This window comes from Etheostoma spectabile, chromosome 15, assembly GCF_008692095.1.
Source record: "Etheostoma spectabile isolate EspeVRDwgs_2016 chromosome 15, UIUC_Espe_1.0, whole genome shotgun sequence".
Lineage (NCBI taxonomy): Eukaryota > Metazoa > Chordata > Actinopteri > Perciformes > Percidae > Etheostoma > Etheostoma spectabile.
In genome coordinates, this window is record NC_045747.1 from 13,803,276 (window position 1) to 13,825,719 (window position 22,444).

Genomic DNA, 22,444 nt, shown 5'->3' on the forward strand with positions numbered 1-22,444 from the left:
CCCCCCCCCCCCCCCCCCCCGCCTCCTTCCCCTGCCAACTCCCCCCAACTCTGAGCTCCTCCTCTGAAAAGACACATTTCCTGATGTCATTACTAAATCAAAATTCTGCTCGGCAAACAGATGTTGTGAGAGGCCCAATATGTGGATTCAGTGACATAAATTAACAAGTTGGTCGTGAGAAAACATAAACCATTCCATTTTTCATTCAATCAATGAAACCACCTCTCTCACACTGCTCTTTAAAGGGGTGAGGGGAGACAGTGAGAAACTACCTTACAGATGTAGCACTCTCATGAGCTGCTCATGACATAAAACACCTAAAGGTTTCCCACACTTGTGGTGATAAATATTAGTTGGCTGGCCTTTTAAACAGCTGGTCAGCTCTGACTAATAACTTCTTCCAGGTTTGGTCAAATTAACCTAAATATGAAATCATGGCTGTCTGCACAGAACACCCTGCAGAGTCATGATTACATCCACCCCAAAATGCTAAGCCCTAAATGTTTACTTATGTTTCCTATTTGGCAGAGGCAGCCCAAAAGGCAAATAAATCACATGCTGTGAGCTGGCCAGGCCCTTGACTGTGAGAAACTGAGACTAAAAAGCAGAACAAGAGTTAAAGAGTAAAGGGTTTTCAGATGTGAGTCCAGCCCAGCTTGGGTGTGCTCCCTTTTATTTGGGAGAATGGAGAGGACAATCTTTTTTGCCTCCACCCCTTTAAAAAAAGAAAGAAAATCCTAAAGAAACGTGTGTTGAAGAGGGGAAGAGCTGCTGCCAAGCACAGGGCCGTCAGACAGATCTTCGAAGAACATCTGGTAACCGCGGGTAACACTGTTTGGACATCTGGTAACCGAAGGTTACACTGCGTCTCTTCCATCCTGTCGGGTTTCCTGTTATGCCTCGCTGTACACAGTCTAAGAAGTTTAGGGTTATTATATATGGTCACCGGTTGGGGAAAACGTACCTTTATTCATTTTTTCTGACATGAAGGGAGCACTTGGTTTCATTGGGGTATTCCTCTCCTTTTTCTGCGGTGAGTGTGTGGCCTCCCTTCTACAGCTGCATATGCCTGCCTCAGTACTAGGCATGTGAAGGAACTCATGAGCTACAATAGACAAACATAATCTTGCATTGAAATTTGCTAGGATGTACTGTATGTCTTTGATGAAATGATTTAATGAACTGAATTAGAAGGGCTTTACATGGCAAATTTGAAGAGTGTTCATTGCAAGAATAGTCCACATTAGTGTTTGATGTCAAGTATTGTGATCCAAAAATCTTATTTTACTTTGTTTTAGATGCCACTTATGGAGAGTCTACCTTGTCATTTGGTATGTGACTTTATAACCTAATACAGAGTTGTACAACCTTATATAATTCTGTGAGCAAATAAGTTAATGGAGATATTTAAAAAAAATTGTCCAACACATCTTTGTTGTCATTTTCTAATCTGTCTCATTCTAATCTGTCTCAATGTGTTTCCTTTTATTTTTCTCACTCTTTAACTCATGAAGTTTGTGGGAATAATTCTCACCATTGTCAGGAGTATTGCAGCTTCTGTTATAACTTTTATGGTGCACCAACAATGGACTGCCTTTCCATCATGCTTGACCATCTATGTCTCCTCAAATTTGATGGCGCAATGGCATCACTAAACAACACTGACTGGTGCAGTTGGGGCAATGTGAGCGTGTAAGTAATGTGTGTTCATATTTGCAATTCAAATGTTCAAAACGTTACAAATATTTGCTGATGTGTGAATCCTCTTCTGCACCCTCCCTGTCTTCTCACTGCAGTTTATATAGTAACCTAAGCCTTTGCACAGAGGAGATATCTGACTGTCTGGTGATCCCATGGCCCAACCAGCTGGTGGAACAGACCTTTGTGGATATTCACTCCAGATTTTTCAAGGATTGTCCCACAGAGCAGCTAAGCGACCCACCCCCAGTCATCGTCTTTGCCTTGGTGATAACTCCCATCTGTCTGATCCCTGTCATGGTTAGCCTTGTGGTGCTTAAGACCAAGAATGCTGATGGCAGCTCCTGAAAATCCTGAATCTTGGCCTTGATCACAATTCCCAAGAATATAACCTGTGCTCTCCCTCCTTTGCAAACCTAAGGACTACAGCTTGTTAACACATACATCTCAGCTGCGCTTTTATCCCACCAGTGACCTTGAAGAGGACTGAATATTTCTGAGGAATTCTAAAATATTTGCCACAGAGGAACCCTTTTGAGAAGATGACACTGATTCAGAGATAATGTCATGATCAGTGGCATCACAATGATTGCATCTTTTCAATAACAACCTCCTTGATGCTAACAGAGACACAATGTGACAAAATCCATGTAACTATAAATTCCTGTTCCATACTGTGACACGTTTGGTTTCAACCAACCCACTCAAGATCTGAACATTTATCTAATGGTTACATTCAATTTGCAGACGCTATTCAGAAAACAAAGTTTGGTTTTCTACTTGAGAACCCAGTGTTCAGGGTTATGATGACAAAAGCTCTGGAGCTTGCAGAAGTTAAGTCAAATGTAATTGTGTTGACGCTCCTCTATATGTTGGACAGCAGTTGTGTTGATGAAAGACAAGGTAATTTTTTATTACTGAACTCCTGAACTCTTCTAATGCAATTTTATTTTGCTGCCAATCAAACTGAACTCTGCTTTGAGCCATTGATTCAACAATGTACAATATGTATGCGGGGGACATGTGCAACCTAAACTGATTTGAAGTCTGGATTAGATAAGGTATACAGCCACGTTTGATCTAGAAAAAGTTCTCTCTATGTGTAAAGAAAGGACAGGAAAACAAGTATGGTGTGATGCATGGATCTAGTTATGTGTGTCATAGCTTGTGTAAGGTTTGAGGTCAGAGGTTACAGATGGGACACAATAAGCTGATATACCTAGAAAGGGAGATTTATTTCTTGGTATTGTCTATTTTTGAACAGTAAGAAACCCTTTAGCACTTTCTCCTGTCCAAACCACTGCAATCCTCATGATCACACAATAAGGTAAATGAAGTAAAGTTTATGTAACATCTCCATCCAGATCAGACAAAAACCCACAGACAGACAGCATAGCGATAAACACTGAACAACGACACAAAGATAACATGTTATCTTTCAACAGAATCACGATAATGTCACGTATTGTTTAGTCTTGGATGACGATAAAGCCATTGTAAGTGCTTTCAGATTTGGAAATAAAATGTGTATTTATATACTGTGTTATATTTCAGCCATCGTCAGGGCTTAGTGGACTTACTGTATCATCTGAGAGATAACCCATTCTGCCTGCTCTCACACCATTTACTGTATGTATTTTAATATACTGTTTTATATATTTTATAATTAAATCTACAGTTGGATTGTTGGCTGTTGCTTATTTTTTCACTCCAAAACAATCAAATCTAAACCTGTTCTTTTCAAGCCAATCAAACCATGAAAGAAGCAGACTGTATTCAGTTCAGCTGATGTTCACAAGGATACTTTAACAGAATTGTGACATCATTCTGGCAAAGGTACTCTTTAACCAGTCAGTATTTGATTAAACACCTGTTTCCCTTGAGTGCAGTGCAGATGGCATTGCTTTGTGCCTCAGGTAGTGTTTCACTATATCTTCAGTGAGCATAGTGTGGTGCAGTTGCTATGCTGCGCAATTGCTAAAGTACTGTAGTGAAGGACGCAGTGACATGTATAACACCCTCATCTGGCAAACATAACACTGCAGGGTGGGCCATTGTTTGTGTGTGTATGTGTGCGTCTAGCTGGGCTGGGCTGGGCGGGAAAAGTGTGTTTGGTGACCTTCTTCCTCTCTAGATGTCGGGTCATCCTCATCCCCACCCCCTTCTGAACTCCTCCAATTCGGTGTTCCTTATTCTTACAGCAAGCCAGAAACAATTTTTGCCGCCATTTTGCAACATTTGAAAACAGTATTAATCATAATTTTTTTTAGTCACATTACAGCAATAGTTTCAGAAAATTATATGTTTGTGTTTTCAGTACTCAAGGTAAACACCCACGGTCAATTTACATGGGTGGGTGAAACCCTGCCCTCTAGTGGTTTTAGGTTGTATGTGATAGAGTGAGATTTTACACCAGAACTTACCAACATGACAGTCATCTATAAAAGAGTTATGTTAAAAACATGTTAAAAAAAAGCAAGTAACAGTGGGGTCACTAAACCCCCTAGCTGATAATCTTTGTGTACAGACAAAAGGCTTATCTGTATATGTGTACGTGTGTAGTCTAGAGACAGAAATCAAGAACAACTAGTAAACAAAGCTGAGAATTAACTTACTTAGACTCTGTATGTTCTGTAGTATGTCTTGTCATTCTTGGCCCATTGAATCTTTATCATTGAAATATGGACCAGGGGTTTTCATTGTCTGACCCTGTGTCCTCCCCCTCAGACTACTGCCTTATTTCCACTGCATGGTTTGGATTGATGCAACTCACTTTTTCGTACCAGGTTCTGTTTTCTATTTCATTTTTCCAGTACACTGTACTCCCTCAGTGTAGGCGGGACTCTCAGCTTGTTATCCTAATACTGCCAAATGAAACTGCCGTTACATCATCTTCAATGCAATATTCACTTAATTCTTTTAAAAAGAGGAACGTCTGCACTGTGTCACTTGTACAGTTTTACATCCAGGTCAAGTGAATAAAACTATTGCTTGTCTATTTAAAATGGCGGGTTCGTGCAGGATGTTGTGCTAATGACGATTCTCTCTGACCAATCAGTGGTGTGCATTGTTTTAACGCCACTTTCTTCTAGTATCAACTGATCCTACTTGGAACCTCAGCATAGGTCATACTAAAAAATGTGTTAATGCCATGGCGAGAGTGAGTTAGCTGGGTTTTCTCCTAAATTTGTTTACATTTTGTCAAACTGGCACCAGAGTATGCTGAATTTCCAATAGCAGTTCCTGTTTGCAATGTAAGCATGGATGTATAGACAACTTTCACTGGATAACTAAGACTCTGAAGGAAACCTAAAAACGTGATGATTCACAGGCAAGTTCTGGAGATTTTTAGAAATATGACAAATGACAAACAAATAATGTCAGCTGCAACTGTAAAAGCTTACAATGCAAAATGAGTGTTCTTGGGTAGATCTAGGCATCTTCTTGCAACAATACTTTGAGGTATGCTATCACTAGGAATCCTTCAGAGAGTACATGAGGCCATAAGGTTATTCTCCAGTCCCTCAGCTATGCCACATCACAATTACATAACAGTTTGAGATGCCTTAACTCATATATAAATCAGCTGATCCGAACACACTGATCTGTGCTGACACTGAAGTGAGATGACTTGAAGCTGTGGGGTTTGAATTGCTCTCTGAAATAGAGCATGCCTGCAGTCCTCCAGCTATATTGTGTTATGTAAAATCTGACAGTAGTTAGTTAGTAGAAAGTTTTGATTGACAAGTTAGATAGATTGGGTAAAGGAACCAGGAATACTTTTGAACTTTAGACTTTCATTGAAACCAAATTAATTGACAACAGTTAAGTATTAAAAACTGATGTAATTGGTGAAGGTAATTATAACATTAAAAAAGAAAATACATTTTGTTCAATTGTACAAAAAAAGTCTGTTGCACATTGCAAAATTACAAGTCATGCACCAATTTTATCATAGTTTGATGATATCATGATGATCAAAATAAAGGTAGAAATAGAACTGAAACACTTTTTTTCAGTTTTTCTCATTACTTGTGTTGGTCCAAAATAAAACAAAACTAACAATTCAAATTCACTTCAATTTTATTTATAGTGTCAAATCATAACAGATGTTATCTCTAAGACACTTTACAGATAGGGTAGGTCTAGACCACACTCTACAATTTACAGAGACTCAACAAACTACCAATGCCACAATGGAAAGGTTACGTTAGCTATAGTTAGTTTGGATCTGAGAAAATATAAATGGCACATCCATGGATACATGAATATATATTTCTAAAGCTGAGACAAAGACTGTGTTTTCACACAAGACCAGAGACCTTCCTCTCACTGCAGTAGTGATCACACCCAAGAGCTGCAGCTGCGTCTCCAGTTGCAGGTTTTGGCTCTGGAGCCTCTGTCAGGGCCTCTGGGTCTTCTCACTGTGGGAGCCGATGACCGTTATGTCCCAGATATCTGGCAGAGTGGTTGGAAGGACAGCGGGTAAGGGCATCTGTACATCAGCTGCTGGTTCCTTTGGCAGACTTAATAGTGTGGCTCGGGACTTGGCAGTGGACACAACAGAGGTAGCTGACAGTGTCAGCTCCACTGCTTCATTCGAAGGAGCATTCAGCAGTATCATTGACAGCTGATGAAATGGTCAGTGTCCTGGAGTCTATGCCAAGTTATTGAAGAGTTATTGATGTTTCATTGAATTTATGCAGACTGGAGTTTTGCCAGACTTGATGAAAATTAAAAGATTGTACCCACTGATGCGTGTAATTTAATGTGACATGAGTAATTACTCTGTTGTGCGAGATCCAGGCAGCTGGCACGGCAGTGTCAGAGCTGACCCTACAGCTGGATGACACCAAGCTGGCAGAGGATTCAAGTAGGTTTGACATAAAAACTGCTGCTCGATCAGTCAGAATGAACAACCGTGTTCCACTGCCAGCTGAAAACCTGAGTGACAGGAGGCAGCAAAATTCTTCAGTTCTTCAACGATGATGGAAAAGGGGCAGGTCCTGCACCAACCTGTCAAGGTCAACATGAATTGTTTTGGTGAGATTTATCCCTGAAAAAACAAGACATATAGAGCTGCAGCTGAATAACGTCAAGGATTAGCTATACCTGAGAAACAACCAGAGGGACTTGGTATGATCAGAATCAGGAAATTAAAACAATTGCAAGGTATTGCTGGCTCTGAGATTTACCCAAAAACTGCAATTCATCGCAACAAAATTAACAGCAAAAAAAACATGCACTGTACAAATATGCAACAGTAGCAATGGTAGTAAGAGTTAAATTGCAGTGTTTTACCAGCTGCCACATCACCACTGAAGACTTGAACCTGGGTTTGTAGACATTCAGCGTTATGGAAATTCTCTAGAAAATAATTTACTTATGGATAACTTATGGATAACTTAGTATATATTAAATTGTATAATACATCTTCAATAACTTTATAATAATTTACAATAAGTTTGTTGCCCGTTGGGGACAGCGGAAATGAGCTGTGAACATAAGACTGACACATTGTCACTTTTTATGTTGGCAAACTTGGTTTAAAAACATTGGAGTTGTGTTTCTGCCACCAGATGAATGTACTGTAAATCCATTATTCCCTTTTAGATGTTCTTGTCTCGGTCTCTAACGTTTTAAGGAAATGCAAGACTCTTTAGCTACTGAATGCTATACTATATTCACCAGCTAGTCCCTGACTTATGCTGTTTGTTACTGTAGCATGTAGCATGATACAGCAGGAACTGAAAACGATACTATGAGAGCATGAGAGTTAACCAAAAACAGTAAACCCTGCTCAAATGAAGTACAGTCTCAGAGTATAACAAAATGTGAGGTTATAGTATAGGGGTGATAACATAACTGCCAGCATTTTAAAAAAGGGTAGGAAATGGAATTGAAGTAGGTTTGTGTCATGTAACAAACTGGCATTTTAAAGCAATATTGATTACAAGATACACCAACTTTATAGCACTAGACACATTAAGAAAGCAGCACCATGGCAGTTCAGTTTTTAGTGAACAGAGTACTGTAGAGAACACTGTGTGTCCTCCCTTAGGTTCTCTATATTGTTACATGATAACACATCAGCATGATAAGTTCCAAACTAAAAAACTAACATGAGACAATTTCCAAAGCCTGCCACTAATAACAAAGACCTTAGACCCACACATCTTATCCAAAGGAATTATGAACACTCTTCGAAATATGACCCACTGAATTTTTAAAAAACAAAACAAACATGCAGAACAATGCAACTCCAGCTTAGTTTCAACATATTTGACTTTATTGTCTTACCCTTGTAGACACACACAAGGGGAACCTGACTGATATTGAGGCCTGTGGTTGAGATCCAATGATGGGGCTGCGGGCGCCTGTTGCCAGCCTGACACACACCAGAGTAAACTGTTCAAGTGCCAAGCCCTGCTGGGTTCAAGACCTGTTTGGAGCCAGGATTAGCAGGAGAAGCGGGTGCACAATAAAGTCTGCTACTAATGATGAGGTCTTTAGGAACACAACTTTTCTGCTTATCAACCAATCACTGAACATTTTTTGTCACAGTAGTATCCATGTATAGTATTTTAAAGAGACTTGCCTGGCGTGTTTTGAGCTTTTAAGGTGAAATACACTCAATATCAGAGGGGGCCTCTAGATGGCAGTCTTTGAGAGCATATTTAGTAGTTGAAGGCACTCAGAAATGGCACCTTTTAAGTACACTTCTATTCCCTTTGAAGAGAAAATAACCCTGTTTTATATTACTGATTGTAACTTTGTTTTAGGCTGTTAAAAGGGGCTGCAGCTTACACCCATACAAGTCATTGGAATTCAATAATTGTATGCTTCTGTTTGGACACTCCCAGTTTGAGTCAATATACAAGTTAGTTCTCATCTTTCTAGGCTTAGTTTTAAAGCAAGTAGAACCCATGAAATTCAAACTAACTTGCTGAAGTTGAAACTTTGATGCAGATAGATTATGATGGGACTCACCCAGTTAATGCACTCTAAGCTTTGTGTTGATCAGCCCAGCTTTGTTGAGAGTCCCACAAATTCAAATATTTTTTTTAAATATTTGTTCATGTACTGAAAATACACAGTCACTGTACAGTCTTGATAACAGGTGGGGATGATAACAGGGGAAGTAAATAGAGACGTCAAGTACAATGAGAGAGGATACGCATGCTGTGTTTACTTCACTCTTCAGCCTTTTTCTATTCGTTGCATGAAAACCACAGATCAGTTCAACAGCGTGTTGTCAAAATACAAAAAAATACCCAGGGAAAATGCTGGCACAGTTTAAAAAGGCTGTAACAGGCAGTAAGAGTTTTCTTTTTGCCATGGTAACATTTTCCAGGCATTGTTTTTTCCCCTCACCTCTGCTCATCTTCTTGCAGTGGCTTTAGCCGGAACCTTTGTTGTTTTAGTGTGATCAGCTGATTTTTGCCTTATGAAAAGACTACATTTTTATGGTGTGCCTGCAGTTATCCACTTCCCTTTTCTTCGGGACATCCTGGTAGGATTTTGACAGAAATGTTTACCGTGACAAACAGCTAGACTCACTCCTGTATAGTGGCAAATAGCATCAGATTCAATCCACCACTGCTGAGCTTCTTATCCAGGCAAATACATGTATTGTTTCCCGGTTAAGAAGTCTAATCCCAGTCTGTTCTTGAAAGATCTTTTCAGACTTGCCTAATACAAATTACATAATGCACAAAATATTGCGTTTGATATAAAATATCCGTCTCTGCATGTGCAGGTGCACGTGTACAGTACGTATACTCAGAGATGTTCAGAGATCACAAAAACACATTTACTGTACGTACAAACGGACACAAACACTCGAGCACTCACAAACACACACAGAGAACAATATAATAGAAAACCTGAAAAAAGACGTACGTGCAGTATAGTAAACATAGAGGAGATATTGAAAGGAAAAATATGAATGTGTGGGAATTATCCCCATTTTAAAGCTGTGACAAACAAAAGTTTCTGTTTAGCGTCCCTCATCTGTTTATAGGCCCCATGTGACAATGCTTCAGGGATTGAGCCTAAACAGGCCTTGTATATGGCTTTATATTATGTATGGCTCTTATGCAAATGCAACAGTGACAGAAAACCTTTGATCTGGGCTTCTTTGTTGCTTCTACAGTCAATGCAGCAAAACCATCATGAATCCAACGGGACAACAGATTTAGGAATGCGGTGATGAGATTCTAAACAGAATCAAGGGAAGAGCTAATACTGCCTCCTGCCTTAGACACACATATTTTTCCTAAGGTTAATTACTGTATCTACACAGAATTGGCTGTGCCAGTACTGCAAAACACACTTTTAGATGATGAGATAACACGTCAACATTGTCATTTATCACCACTTAAAGAAATATAAAGCTTTTAGAAGTGTGATGAGTTACTGAGCGCTCACAATAATAGGGGGTCTTCATTTAAATCCATTCCTGTCTCATTCACCACTCACAGTCTCTGCCAAGAGCATAATTACAACAAAAAGCATTTTCTCATTGATGTTGCTGATTCATAAAAAATAAGTGAATGTGTTTTGAACGCTAACCACATAACTGTATAAGACGTTTTAGTGTTCCCTCTAGTTCTGTCAGGATTTCAAAGCCGGCAATTAAAAGCCTCTTTTAAAAAAATCTGGGTACAATTACTGTTCTACTGAGTCTCTTAAAACCAGATTTTAATGACACAAGGTAATATTTAGTCAAAAATTTATTTGTTTTCATGCAGGTGTTTGTTGAGACATAATGTAGAATATGTTTACAAAAATAGTAATTATTATTCAAACTAGTTCGTAGAGATCAGTCTATTAAGTCTTTACCGCAATGCTATGCTAAATATGAGCTTCTCTGATCTTTCACTAAATTGTTATTTTTAGCTGTAGGTTAATTAAGACAATAAGAGGAATCAATGGAATATCTTAATAGAAATCCACAACGAAAAAGGTGCAAAATATTTCATAACCATATGCTCTGAAATATCATACAGAATGTGTTAATTTTGAACAAAATGCCAACCATGTTATTAACTTTTTTGCATTAGATAAACAACTTGAATATGATGCATGTTAAACCAATCTGTTGAAAATGTGTTCAGTTTTCACCTGATGTTTGGTGTACTGTGAATACAGTATCAGCAATGATTGATAAGCTTTGATGTTGGGCAACATGAGACGGGGTGTGTCCCTATGCTGCTCTCATACAGCCACTGTGGAAAAAAACAGTTCACTTTTGTCTCTGTTTGAATCTTAATTTTGCTTCAAAATGATCCTCCCGAATCCATTGCAAACCAATTTTGCCTTGTATTCTACACATGCACAAAACATGTAATTATGTATTAAAAACAATATTAATCTCGCTTCGTTTAAGCACTTTCCTGAAGTCATTCAGCACACACACACACACACACACAAATAGCTTCATCAAAAAAAGGTTTATTTTATTCCTCAGAATACAGTGTCAAGGTAAACACAGACAGACTCTCAGTGTGTTTTTATTAAGCTTGTGTGTGCCCTCGTCCTCCGGGTGAGTCACGCTTTGATTTTTTATTTCTAAAGATGCCATTTTAAAACCGGATGCTGTAGAAACAGACAGAGGCTTTGGCTATAAAGGTGGGTTATTGCCGCATGGATTTCTAAACAAACTAAACTCTGATCCTAAGCAGATTTACTGAGGGGTAATACCCAGGTATACAGGCACACGTCAGCAACAACACAACTGTTAAATCATGTGTTTTGACTGTATTTAAAACAGTAAACGCTTGGCGTGGAGGGATGAATTCTGCTGCTAGGACACAGAAATACAAGTTATGGAGGGGTCTCTAGTGAGCCTGTTGGCCCAGGGGTGTGAAAAGCTTATCCCACACCTCTACCTTCATGATGGCATTGCCCATGGGACTCATTGTGGCCTTGATATCTAGGTAGTTTCCCACATAATTGATTCCTGACCCAATGGCTTCCTCCCTGACAAACCCACGCTCCTGTTGGTTCTTCTCGTAGTACATTTCTTTGTACAAATCTTTATCACAGTTACGGCCCTTTTTAAAGATACCCACTGAAAACCAGTTCTTGTACAGGTTGTAGTCCCATGGAACTGAGAACATGATGGCCAGAGTCTCAATGTGGTCATTTTGAGTCCTTTCGAAAAGGTCGTAGGTCAGCACACCAGTGCTGCCGGTTGCTTTGCCGCCGGACTTGGTGAAAGTGCAGACCTCTGTCTTTAGTGGGCGCACTGTGGGTTGAGGTGGGTTGTATGTCTCCCCATTCTCCAAGTACACCCTACACAAACAGACACATATATTACACATTTTCTTTTGCCTCAATGTAATTCATTTGTAACAAGCCTGAAAAATAAAGGACAAAACAGTCAGGGCTTACCTTGGGTTGATGAGGCAGTAGTTTGTAGTGACATTTACAATTTCAATGGTAACGCTTCTCTTGCTATTCACATCGGCTGCTACAGCTTCAGCTGACTCCGTCATCTTGGAATGGGTGTGAGATCGGCTTGTAAAACAAAGGTCATTTAGGTGTTAACCATCTGAACTGAGCGACATAGCAGCTGTGACAAGCACTTCCCTCCACTTCTAAACACACTGGGAATCATGACAATCCCCACTGCTCTGCTGATTTGCTGTATTGGCATTCTACTGACCTTCAAAAGTGCACAAACGGGCACTGGGTATGAATGATGCATTTCAAAAAGGCTAATGAGATTTCTAAAACATTTGTGAGCAATCAGAGAATAACAGACTTCCATTGCCTCATTAAAGTTTTTTTCTACAGCACTAAGGAGCATGCAATAATGAAGTTAGAGTAAAAACAGTAGAAGATGATCACCCTTTTTAATCAACAGATATAATATACACATCAAACAAATGCCCCATCAGGCTTCTGTATGTCTCAAATATTTTTTATTAATTCACATTTATTTTGTCTCAAGTCTTTTTCCCCAAATGTTCTAAGTGACCTACCTGTTGAGAACTTCTGTTGAATCTACCAAGTCCCAAAATGGGATGAGTTACCTAGAAGGGAGGCGCCTGTATTTTTTTTTTTTTATAAACAAGGATGTATGCCATCACCCAGGAAACCCTCCCACTTGTAAAACAACCCCTGTTGGACAGCACGCACCCTCTTTTAAAACAGGAGAACACATTTTGTTTTCCCCTGTGGGATAAAACTGCCACACCCTAGCCCGTGGCAGAGTTTGCAACGGTTTCCTATTGGATACTGACCTCTTAGGTAAGCAGGGATCATTCGCTCAGCACACTTATTTTCTTCTACAGGGTTGTGGCTACATGGACTGATATGGTTTTGAAAATCTCATTCCTGTGGTATTGTGCAACAGAGACAAAAGCAAACTGAACAAGTTGAGACAGACATTGTTGCTGGTTCTTTACTTCTTATTTTTTGTTTGGTTGAAACTCTTGCAATTTCAATTCCACACAAGACACGCACACGTTAGAGCAAGATGGAGAGTGGGACAGTCAGTGAAGAACAATATCATCATGCCAATTAAAAAAACATCTATGCACATATTCCATCTGTTGCTACTCATTAGAATTGGATGGATGCAGTTAAGAGATTAAAACATGATTACTGTTCATCAGTAATAATGAAAGCATACTGGGTGAACACAACACAAACATTGGGTTTGGAAGTTTTATTACCATTATCAAAGACAAAAGGAGTGTACAATATACATAAGCCCAAGGAATATCTAATGGGTCATCCATGAGCTGGCTGTCAGATATTGATGTCTTTCAGTGGACACAAAATACAGATGCCAGCAAAATCAGTCTTCTTCTCCTCTGCATGGCAACATGCAGCAGAAGATCAAATCAAATCAAGTTTATTTATTCTGTTGGGTAAAAACTTAAAAACAAAAGAAAAAACAGAACACCAGCAGATTCTTAGCGACCCATTTTGTCATACAGCTCCACTTTAACAATGGCTTTGCCAACAGAAGACATTGTGGCTCTCAAATCAACATATGCAGCTTTATATTCCAGCCCAGAGCCGTGTGTCTCAGAGCGGGTGAAGTTACTGAGATCTTTCCCATCATACAGCTGGTCGTACAGATGTTTGTCGCAGGCACGGGAATGCTCAACCACACCCACAGCCAGCCTGTTCTTGTACAGGTTGTGGTCGTAGGGCACAGAGAACATGATGACCATGCGCTCGGAGCAAACTCGGCTCTGCATATGGAACAGGTCGTAGGTCAGCAGGCCAACAGAGCCCGTGGCAGTGTTGTCATCCTTGGTAAAGGAGCACACCTCGGTCTTGGTGGTGCGAACTGTAGGCTGGGGCGGGTGATGACAGAAGCCACTTGACATGTATACCCTATACAAGAGAGCAGGAGACAAATCCTTACCACCACTTCCAATCACCTGTCACACTTCCCAGACTTTTGATGAAATAAAAGAGTTTTGCAAGTTTTGTTGGAGATTGTCAGTGTACTTCTCGAGTGTTAGGCTTTGCAGGGTACCTGGACCGCCTCATACTGATGGATGGAGTGTGACTGTGCAAGTACTGCTGTGGACTTCTAAGCAACAGTGAGTGTACCTGCATGCGATGTGCAATGAGGCGGTGTGTGTCACCGCGTGATGGATAGGTGGATGTTTTTAGCAAAGTGATGTCACACATGAAAACCACCCATCCAAGATATGGTCTGTCCTGTCACAGCTAGATAAATGTAGAAGTGTGGAAGAAATTCCAATAGACATGGGTCTTTTCTATTTATTTTATTGTTTTGTTTTATTAATTTCCCCTTTTTTATCAGATGTGAATGAAACTGACAGCTTTTATTGTTGAGGAATTGGCAGCGACCAAATCCAATAATGTATGATGTATGTTAAATACATAGTATAGGGACATTTCACTTGCACTACCATTGGGCTTTACTTTGAATGAAGTACAAGATAACCATAAACAGATGTCTTATGCTTATGCAATCTGTGCTTTTTCTATGACTATTAGAAAGAAAAAAGTAGTGGATACTTCATTTATGAAATGACTGCATACCAATGCTGTAAACAGGCATTACAATCTCAAAGCACTTCAAAGCAATGCATTGAGACTTTTGAAAATGAATCCTTCTCCCTGAAACCAATTTAACTTGAGTACACAGGCCGATTGCAGAAGCTTATCTCTAAGTGCCGAAAACAATGTTCAAGCAGGTGACTAAAAGACTAAGCTAACCTGCACTGAACTCTAATTAAGAGTGTTTTATCTAAAAGAAAAAGATTTTCTAGTTTTTCATAAATTGCAAATTAACTTTGCATGAGGTCATTCAATAATTGTCTTCATCCAATCCACTTTGCTCTAAGATGTTAGGTTTATTTAATCACTTTTGCAGGTATTAAATCGGTAAATACAGTTACAGACTTACTTGGGGTTGATGAGGCAGAAGCTACCGCTGACATTGGTTATTTCTATGGTGCAGTTTCTGTTGGTGGTAAGAGTGGCTGACACAGCTTCTGCTGTTTCTGGCATTTTGGCTGCAGGACTGAAAGCTTAGAGCAATGACTTCTTTTTTTTTAATAAAAGACACAAAGACAAAAGTATTTAGTTTTTTAGCAATGGCAGGTCAAAAGAAATCCATAAATCTTACTCTTGTTAAAACAAATTACCCTTTTATAGCCAAACTTAGCAAATTTTCTTTACTCTGGATTACTAAATTTATCATTCTGCAGTAAAGTGCAAATACAATGTGACTAAAGCTTATATGAGAACTGTTACGGAGTGCAGGATAAAAAAAAATACACATATTACACATACTGTAAATTATAATCTTGCTATTAGTAGAAAAAATGATATTCACCTTTTGAAGGTTAATGCACTAGCTGTCTTAGGCAGCACAGTCAAGTTTCCTTTTTTCCCAGATCCTGCAGACGGGTGGAGAGCCTCCCCTGTGTGACAACACCTCCACAGAGCTTGTTCCAACACAAACACAGGCGTGTCCACAGTAAAGTGAGCAGCATACACCATCCCATAAGGAAAATTACATCTCAAAAAGAGGCACTTTTGAGCGTGTGATCACGACATAAAGTAATGAGTTTTAATAATGCTAATTAGGTGAATCATTAAACTAATTCATATATTAACTAGACATGTGTCAACATTTGCCTTCACATCAGACATGGGTCGTATTGATATCACCTCTGCTATTAATGGCTTACGGTGAGTTTAGGAAAATGTATTTTACTTTACAAAAGTGTAACTCAATGCCGCCCATTGTTGTTAAATCATATCAGATTGTTGCCGTTAAAACCTTATTCTAATAGTTATTCTTTAGTTATTTTATTAGTTTAACTGATTTCATTACATTTTTCAATGAACTCTCCTTATGGACCCTTTGCAGCTCAGTTCAGTATATTTTATTTCAGGTTCCTTAAGGACCATTTCAAATTCTGACTTGCTTAGAATGTAACCTAAATCCCTCAGGCATTACTCAACTGACTACTTGTTGTTGCAAGTGATGGCTAGCGACAGATTCCTGCGGGAACCTCCCTGCATCAGCCACATATTTCAACATACCGTGACTCTAATGGCACTCATTCTTTTACTGTAGACTCTGCTCCTACTGTAGTGTTGCGCAGAAGAGGAGATACCCCCTTCTTCCATGAGCAACTTCCAAAAGCAATGCATTTTGTAACACATGCTGGTATACTACTGTGTTACATTTATCCATACAATTATAGGGCCTTTCCAATTAAGAATGCTTTGCAAACTTAGTGTGCTTTGAGATATGTTCATTATTCCTCCAACCAACCATTATGGCAACTGTTCTATATCACACATCTGGCAACTGGAACTTGATTTAAATCCTTTAACTCCAATGCTTGAAGTCACCAGATGGCACCAAACATGCATTTGCAAAAAGGCATTTGCACTACACAGACTTTGTCAGTTAATGTTTGCTTTCTGATGGTTAGCCAGTATCTGTGGAAGGAAATCTCTGACAAAGATATATTCAGCATGCCCTTCATTATGTCTCGTGAAAAGGGCATGGCTGCATTTAAATAGTGGTAGGTGCCAATACTAAATATCAAGAGCTTTATAAGTCTACTGGAAAAAAAGGAAATAGAGCTGATACAAACAGACTCATTATAGTTGGTCATTTATCGATGTTTACGCTTTATGCTCTTTATATCATTAGCAGTAAAGATTTTGAAATCTTGACAGATTTTCACATCACAGCCTCACAGACCCCGAGAACCATAGGTCCTGTGTTGTATTTTTTGAATTACACTTTAAAGTATTTGAAATGCAACAAAAACAACCATAAAAAACAACTTTCTATTTACTATAAGTAGTGGGCATCCTCTATTCAGTAACACAAAGTCACTTATTCAGTCTCACATTCAACCATAAGCAATTGATTTATGTTATAATGGATTCAAATTTCCTCCTCATTATAATTAAGCAAGTGTGTTAAGTTTAATCACGCTGTAGAGGTAGAGTTATCTTTGCGGTTTCTGAGAACAGTTGGTAAGAGGCAATTAAAAGTGACACAAAGACAGAATGTCAGTAATCTTAATACGTAGGTTACTGTGGCTTTTAAAGTGTTATGGTGACAATGATAAATGTATGCTAAAGATGAAACCGTATTTAATTATAGTCGCTGCTGTATCAGTACAGTATCTCAACCTCATGTCACTCACGTCGCTTTTCTAATCTGTTACACCTTTACTTACACCCTGTTTTATATTAGAAAAGTGACTGTCAGGTTAATGGTTAGCTGAAACTGACACTACACATTCCTACTGTCAGAATCACATGCATTATTGTAGATAGATTGTAGCAGCTCCCATTAACCCCAAATTGGAGAGAAAGCTGAACAAATATTTAACATCACTGAACACTCTGTTTCCATTAGATATATTGTTAACACTTTTATCTATTCAGCCTTGAATAAACTGTAAAGTAAAATGTTATATCAGCATGATGTCACCTGTGAAGGCTTTAGTGCACTGAGAATAGCTGTGCCAACAGCAAAGATTGCATCACAATCAACACCTTTTTGTTGCCTTTACTATGTGTGATAAATACAGTACACTTCTGTTACAATCAAAATCAAGGCTTGAACCCACAAGCATGTTTTGTGGAAAGGGCTGGTATGGTGAAAACAGATGGGGTCAAATGCAAGCTTAAGGTAGCAAATATATATATATATATATATATATATATATATATATATATATATATATATATATATATATGTGTGTTATTTCATTGGTTCACACAAACAATACAGATTAATATACACTTAATAAAAGATGGGTTGAGAGATACGGTAAAACAGAGGGATTTTATCAGGGCACTCACCAATGCATAATCCAAATAAAAAATAAAAAGAAACAAATACTGAAAAGAAAAGAAAGAGAAAAAAAGCCCCAAATTCAAAATTAGACACAATATCAAATCAAAAGCTCAACTCAATACAGAGTTACAGCAGTAAATGTAAGGCTAAATAGAACAATATAAATATTAGGTATAGAGAACAAATGGAAGTGAATAGGTCATAAGCAACTGTCACAACACAAAGTGACTATTGGTCATCCACAAGAAAAAGATGGGGCTGGAAGTTTGGTTCCTACTGACTAGCTAGCTACTTGCAGGGCTAGCCAGTTGGTGACCTGTTTAGCTACATGCTAACTGTCAATTCAGCTGGTCTGGATGGGCTATTGTTAGTATAATCTCACACACACAGTGTGTGTATATATATATATATATATATATATATATATATATATATATATCCCAGAGCTTTCTCTGTATTGTTTTGATTATTTGCCCTTGGTATTTTGTTCACAATTGCATGCCATCTTATTTCATTAAAAGCTAGCTAACAAGCTTTCTAACGGTCAGTAAGCAAACTTGTTAGCTTAGCTAGCTAACAGGATAAGAATCAGATTTTTGCATATGAATGCAGAATGTAAGGGCGTGCTTTATTGCACGTTTCAAATATTCATAAAAACTTGCCATTTTTTGCGTATAACGTTGCTAGCTCAGAGGTTGTTCTTGTTGTTTTCCAAAGCAAAGGGATTATGACACAGAGACAGCAGCAGGCACGGGTCTGGCAACATGCTCCGTTGATCCAGACTAACTGAGACTAATTGGCAATGAGAAGCAGGTGTGCCGGCAGGTGATTTATCAGGTGACCGCTGGGGACACCTAGTGGGCATGTGTGGAATGTCATATCTGAAACGGCAGAAGATGTTAGTAAACAGCTAAATGAATTAGATGAAGAGTAGCAGGGATGAGGAGGGTGGGGCAGCTGTTGCTATGACAACGTCAGTAAATCATTCACAAATGATTATGATAGCATGTCATAATATGTGTAGAAATATGAGAGTCCCAGGCTTTCTAATCTGGTTTATGATATTTGTCCTCAGATCAGGTGCAATTTTCATGACTCATTCACAGCACAAAGAAGTAGCCTCAACAAAAACACAAAGACAGCCTCCTTCACTCATTTGTTTCAGGGACGTCAAATATGTGTCGGCCTACCTAATAATCCAGTTAAAAATAAGTGGATTTTAGAGAATGTGTTTTAATACCCAAAGGTGATAATTTGCAACCACACTGATTCGTAGTGGGAGATTACATCAGTTTCACTAAATTATTTTGTCGTTCTCAATTTTCAATTTACGTGTTTAGAACTTGACCCTGGGGCGTTAATTTGATCATACTTTCTTTGTATTTTACAGCATATTAAAAAAAAAACATTAAAAAAAACAACACACACACACACACACACACACACACAAATAGCACCAATCTGCAGGAATGCCCTGCTTATTCTAGTCTGGTATTTCACAAACAATTTCACATTTGAGGCAAATGACAATTTTTTGACTTGATGTGTTATGTATATGTGTGTGTGTGCGTGCGTGCGTGTGTGTGTGTGTGTGCATGTGCGTGTGTGTATGTGTGTGTGTGTGTGTCTGTGTGTGTAGCCTCCAATATGTGCTTTGTTTTTAATGTAGATGCCTCCCAGCTCCGCTGTCCATTATCAGACACACAGTAAAGCCTTATCATCCATTGCTTGATGTCTGGTTTCTTTTTTCCCTTTTCCCAGAAACACTCTTTTACTACCAAATGTAATATCGACATTATGTAGCTCTGGGAATACAGAATTGGCCACTTAGGACGTTTGAAAACAACCATGATCGTATATTGCTCCTGTAGCGGTAGCTTAGACAGATGTGGCAGCCCAATTTTAGATTGATGTGACTTTGTACTACAACATGCATTGGTCATTACATTTGGGCTGCTCTATGATTGCGTAGAGACATTGCACCAGGTTTAAACAGCGGACATTCATAACCTTACAGATTTAAAGGATTTTACCTTAAGTATGAAAAGTGAGTTTTGCTTGTCTTAAACACTAATGTTCATGTTTCATCGAACCTTTTTTTACATAATCAACAATTTTGCAGCACCAATGATGTGTAACATTAGTGACATCTCTTTCTCTTAAAAAGCACACTTCATGTCCTTAATCTTGTTATTCCTGCTTTAACGCCTGGTAATTGTTTTTTTATCCTGATGTATTGCTTTTATATTTTCCATTCTAGATCAATTGTTTTATAAAACAGTGCCATCCAAAACTTCATATATGGGTCATTTACGTATTGTTATTGTGTTAACAATTAACTTGTCAAACGTTTTGAAAATGTTCTCCTCTGTTTTTCCATATTTTGTATGTTTGCTTAACAATTTAAGTTGTGTCCGATATACAACATGGAAAACACAGCATGATGTATGTAACAACACACCTGAAGTCTCGATCTGAATACTGTTTACTGCTTTGGAATAATTTTCATACCATTTGCATAATGGTATGTCACTTATGAAAATAACATATACTGTAGTAATTGATGAAAAGGTCAACTCGATGTGGTTTATTTGGTTTGCAGGAACGCTGTATTTCAGTATATTTTAATTACAAAGATCCGAGGGAGACATCATACTCAGACTCAGTCATTTGTAGAATGAACAATATTGTGTAATGTTGTTGATAATAATAATAACATTACCAGGTTAATCAGTATAAAATCGTGTTACCTCTTTAACTGTCTGAAAAGACTGGGAGATATTTATCTCGACTAACAGATGTAAAAGGTAGAAGATGATACATGAAGATGATGAAGATGATTCACTTTGATTCGCCCTATTTAGCAACGTAGGTGAGTATGCACACATTTAATACATTGTTTTTTACAGTGTGCAGCTATGATAATATGTATACAACAATTATAACTTCTCCTTTGAAGACATGTTTTATATTCTTACAACTAACCATTCATTATCTGTTCATACACCAGCCTCCACCCACAGGTGCCCGCAGATGGAGTTCTCCTGCTACATTATAGGGTGCTGTACACCCGAGTGAAATAGGGAGACTTAAAGTTGTTCATTGGGATAGCCAATGTTGTTCAGGTGCTGTGAAAACGGAGGCCTAAATGTTTTCAATATGTTTTATTTTTTTATTAAATACTTTAGCTCAGGCCAGATTCAATTAGTAAGCGGAAACAAGCAGTGATATTAAGTTAAGTTCAAGTTAATGTTAATACTCATTTGGCAAATAAATGACTCATATATGTGAATGTATGTTGCATATCAAAGTATTGAAATATCATTTATAGGTTACATGTGCACAATAAGCACTTAATAATCACACTTCATCTATGGTTAATAAGATGGTTAAATTCTGTGGATGTGATCTGGTATTTGCGCTGTTATCTGTCCTACAGTATTTGCAGTTGAGAGAGACAAACCTTGTGTTTGTTTCAAGAAAGTCCATTATATTACATTTTATATTATTTATTTCATTGCGTTTAATTTGTGTTATTCATCTGATAAGTTGTTTAGACTTCATTTGAGCACCACCCTCTGTTCTTAGAACAATGCCCGCTGTTTGGCGGCAGAATAAGATGTTACATGGTTATATTTATTGGGATTCACTGAAGCCTTGCACTTATATTGTTATATATCGTATGAGTTGTGTATTTATTTATTGTTTATGAGACAAGCATGTAACATTTTAATGTAAACTGTAAAATAGAAAAGTCTTTGTCAGTGGATGACGTGTTTTTGTTGGTGGGCAGGATTTGGCCCACAAGGCCCTATTTGCCTAACAATGCGATTGCAAATTTTAACCAATAACCTCGTTTTCATAACTATGTCTGGAACAAACAAGCATGCAAACAAAAAGATCAAATGATTTTTGTACTTGGTATTGCATATTTAACAGCTGCACATTTTCCATGCGGACATTTCATTTTAGCAGGTTCTTTTGAGTTTAAACATGCACACAATAATCAGAAGAAGAGAATTTAATTGTATTCAACTGGATACTTTTATATATTTCCTACATACACAAGATGGCCACCTCAGATTGTTGGGTGAAACCCTGCATGCTTAGACTCTAAACATGTCATGGTTCAAAGCAGCATCACTCTGGATTTTATGAGCCATGTACAGTTTCTCAGAAGAAATGTAAAATGCCAGACAATCAGATACTGTAACCTAGATCCAATCACTGAATATGAATACCTCTTTTTTTATACATCACATTACCGCAGCATAAACTCTTACGATTTCATCAGCCTCGAGAATGGAAGATTCTGATTAATTCCTTCAGTCATCAAATGGTCTTCAAAGGTAAAGGTTCTCAAATGTTGGCTAATGGGTGGGGGGGGGGAAGCAGAGGGGGATT

General features: G+C 38.3%; 3 protein-coding genes across 6 annotated transcripts in view; 1 reads left to right on the forward strand and 2 right to left on the reverse strand.

Annotated features, from left to right (window-relative positions):
- The window catches only part of ramp2 (receptor (G protein-coupled) activity modifying protein 2), a 4,874-nt gene extending 1,528 nt beyond the window's left edge, over positions 1-3,346 (forward strand). Inside the window, exons 1-4 of one of the 3 annotated variants that reach the window (XM_032537760.1) lie at positions 38-1,033; positions 1,299-1,331; positions 1,515-1,692; positions 1,797-2,052. In XM_032537760.1, coding sequence (XP_032393651.1) covers positions 985-1,033; positions 1,299-1,331; positions 1,515-1,692; positions 1,797-2,046 — 510 coding nt within the window. In that variant the 5' untranslated portion in view covers positions 38-984 and the 3' untranslated portion in view covers positions 2,047-2,052. Of the gene's footprint in view, positions 1-37; positions 1,034-1,298; positions 1,332-1,514; positions 1,693-1,796 lie in introns of those variants that run through there. The other 2 variants (XM_032537759.1, XM_032537758.1) reach the window with 2 other exon arrangements.
- A 7,792-nt stretch (positions 3,347-11,138) lies between these two features.
- apnl (actinoporin-like protein) lies at positions 11,139-12,878 on the reverse strand. Its single transcript, XM_032537762.1, has 3 exons — positions 12,690-12,878; positions 12,097-12,222; positions 11,139-11,997 (listed from the first exon to the last, which is right to left on the reverse strand). Exons 2-3 carry the CDS (start codon positions 12,198-12,200, stop codon positions 11,541-11,543), a joined length of 561 nt encoding a protein of 186 aa, XP_032393653.1. The 5' UTR covers positions 12,201-12,222; positions 12,690-12,878; the 3' UTR covers positions 11,139-11,540.
- Positions 12,879-13,363: 485 nt separating this feature from the next.
- Positions 13,364-15,670, reverse strand: LOC116703134 (bryoporin). 2 transcript variants are annotated; one of them, XM_032537763.1, is made up of 3 exons: positions 15,539-15,670; positions 15,107-15,246; positions 13,364-14,058 (listed from the first exon to the last, which is right to left on the reverse strand). In XM_032537763.1, the coding sequence occupies exons 2-3, from the start codon at positions 15,208-15,210 to the stop codon at positions 13,629-13,631; spliced, it is 534 nt and encodes a 177-aa protein (XP_032393654.1). In that variant the 5' UTR covers positions 15,211-15,246; positions 15,539-15,670; the 3' UTR covers positions 13,364-13,628. The 2 variants fall into 2 exon arrangements, with proteins under 2 accessions (XP_032393654.1, XP_032393655.1); XM_032537764.1 differs by having other exon boundaries at positions 15,107-15,230; positions 15,539-15,650.
- Positions 15,671-22,444: the final 6,774 nt, after the last annotated feature.

Coding starts and splice junctions, on each gene's coding strand:
- apnl (XM_032537762.1), bottom strand. CDS start 12,200: ATGACGGAGTCAGCTGAAGCTGTAGCAGCCGATGTGAATAGCAAGAGA. Junction 11,998..12,096: donor TACTGCCTCATCAACCCAAG/GTAAGCCCTGAC, acceptor CTGTTTGTGTAG/GGTGTACTTGGAGAATGGGG.
- LOC116703134 (XM_032537763.1), bottom strand. CDS start 15,210: ATGCCAGAAACAGCAGAAGCTGTGTCAGCCACTCTTACCACCAACAGA. Junction 14,059..15,106: donor TTCTGCCTCATCAACCCCAA/GTAAGTCTGTAA, acceptor TCTCTTGTATAG/GGTATACATGTCAAGTGGCT.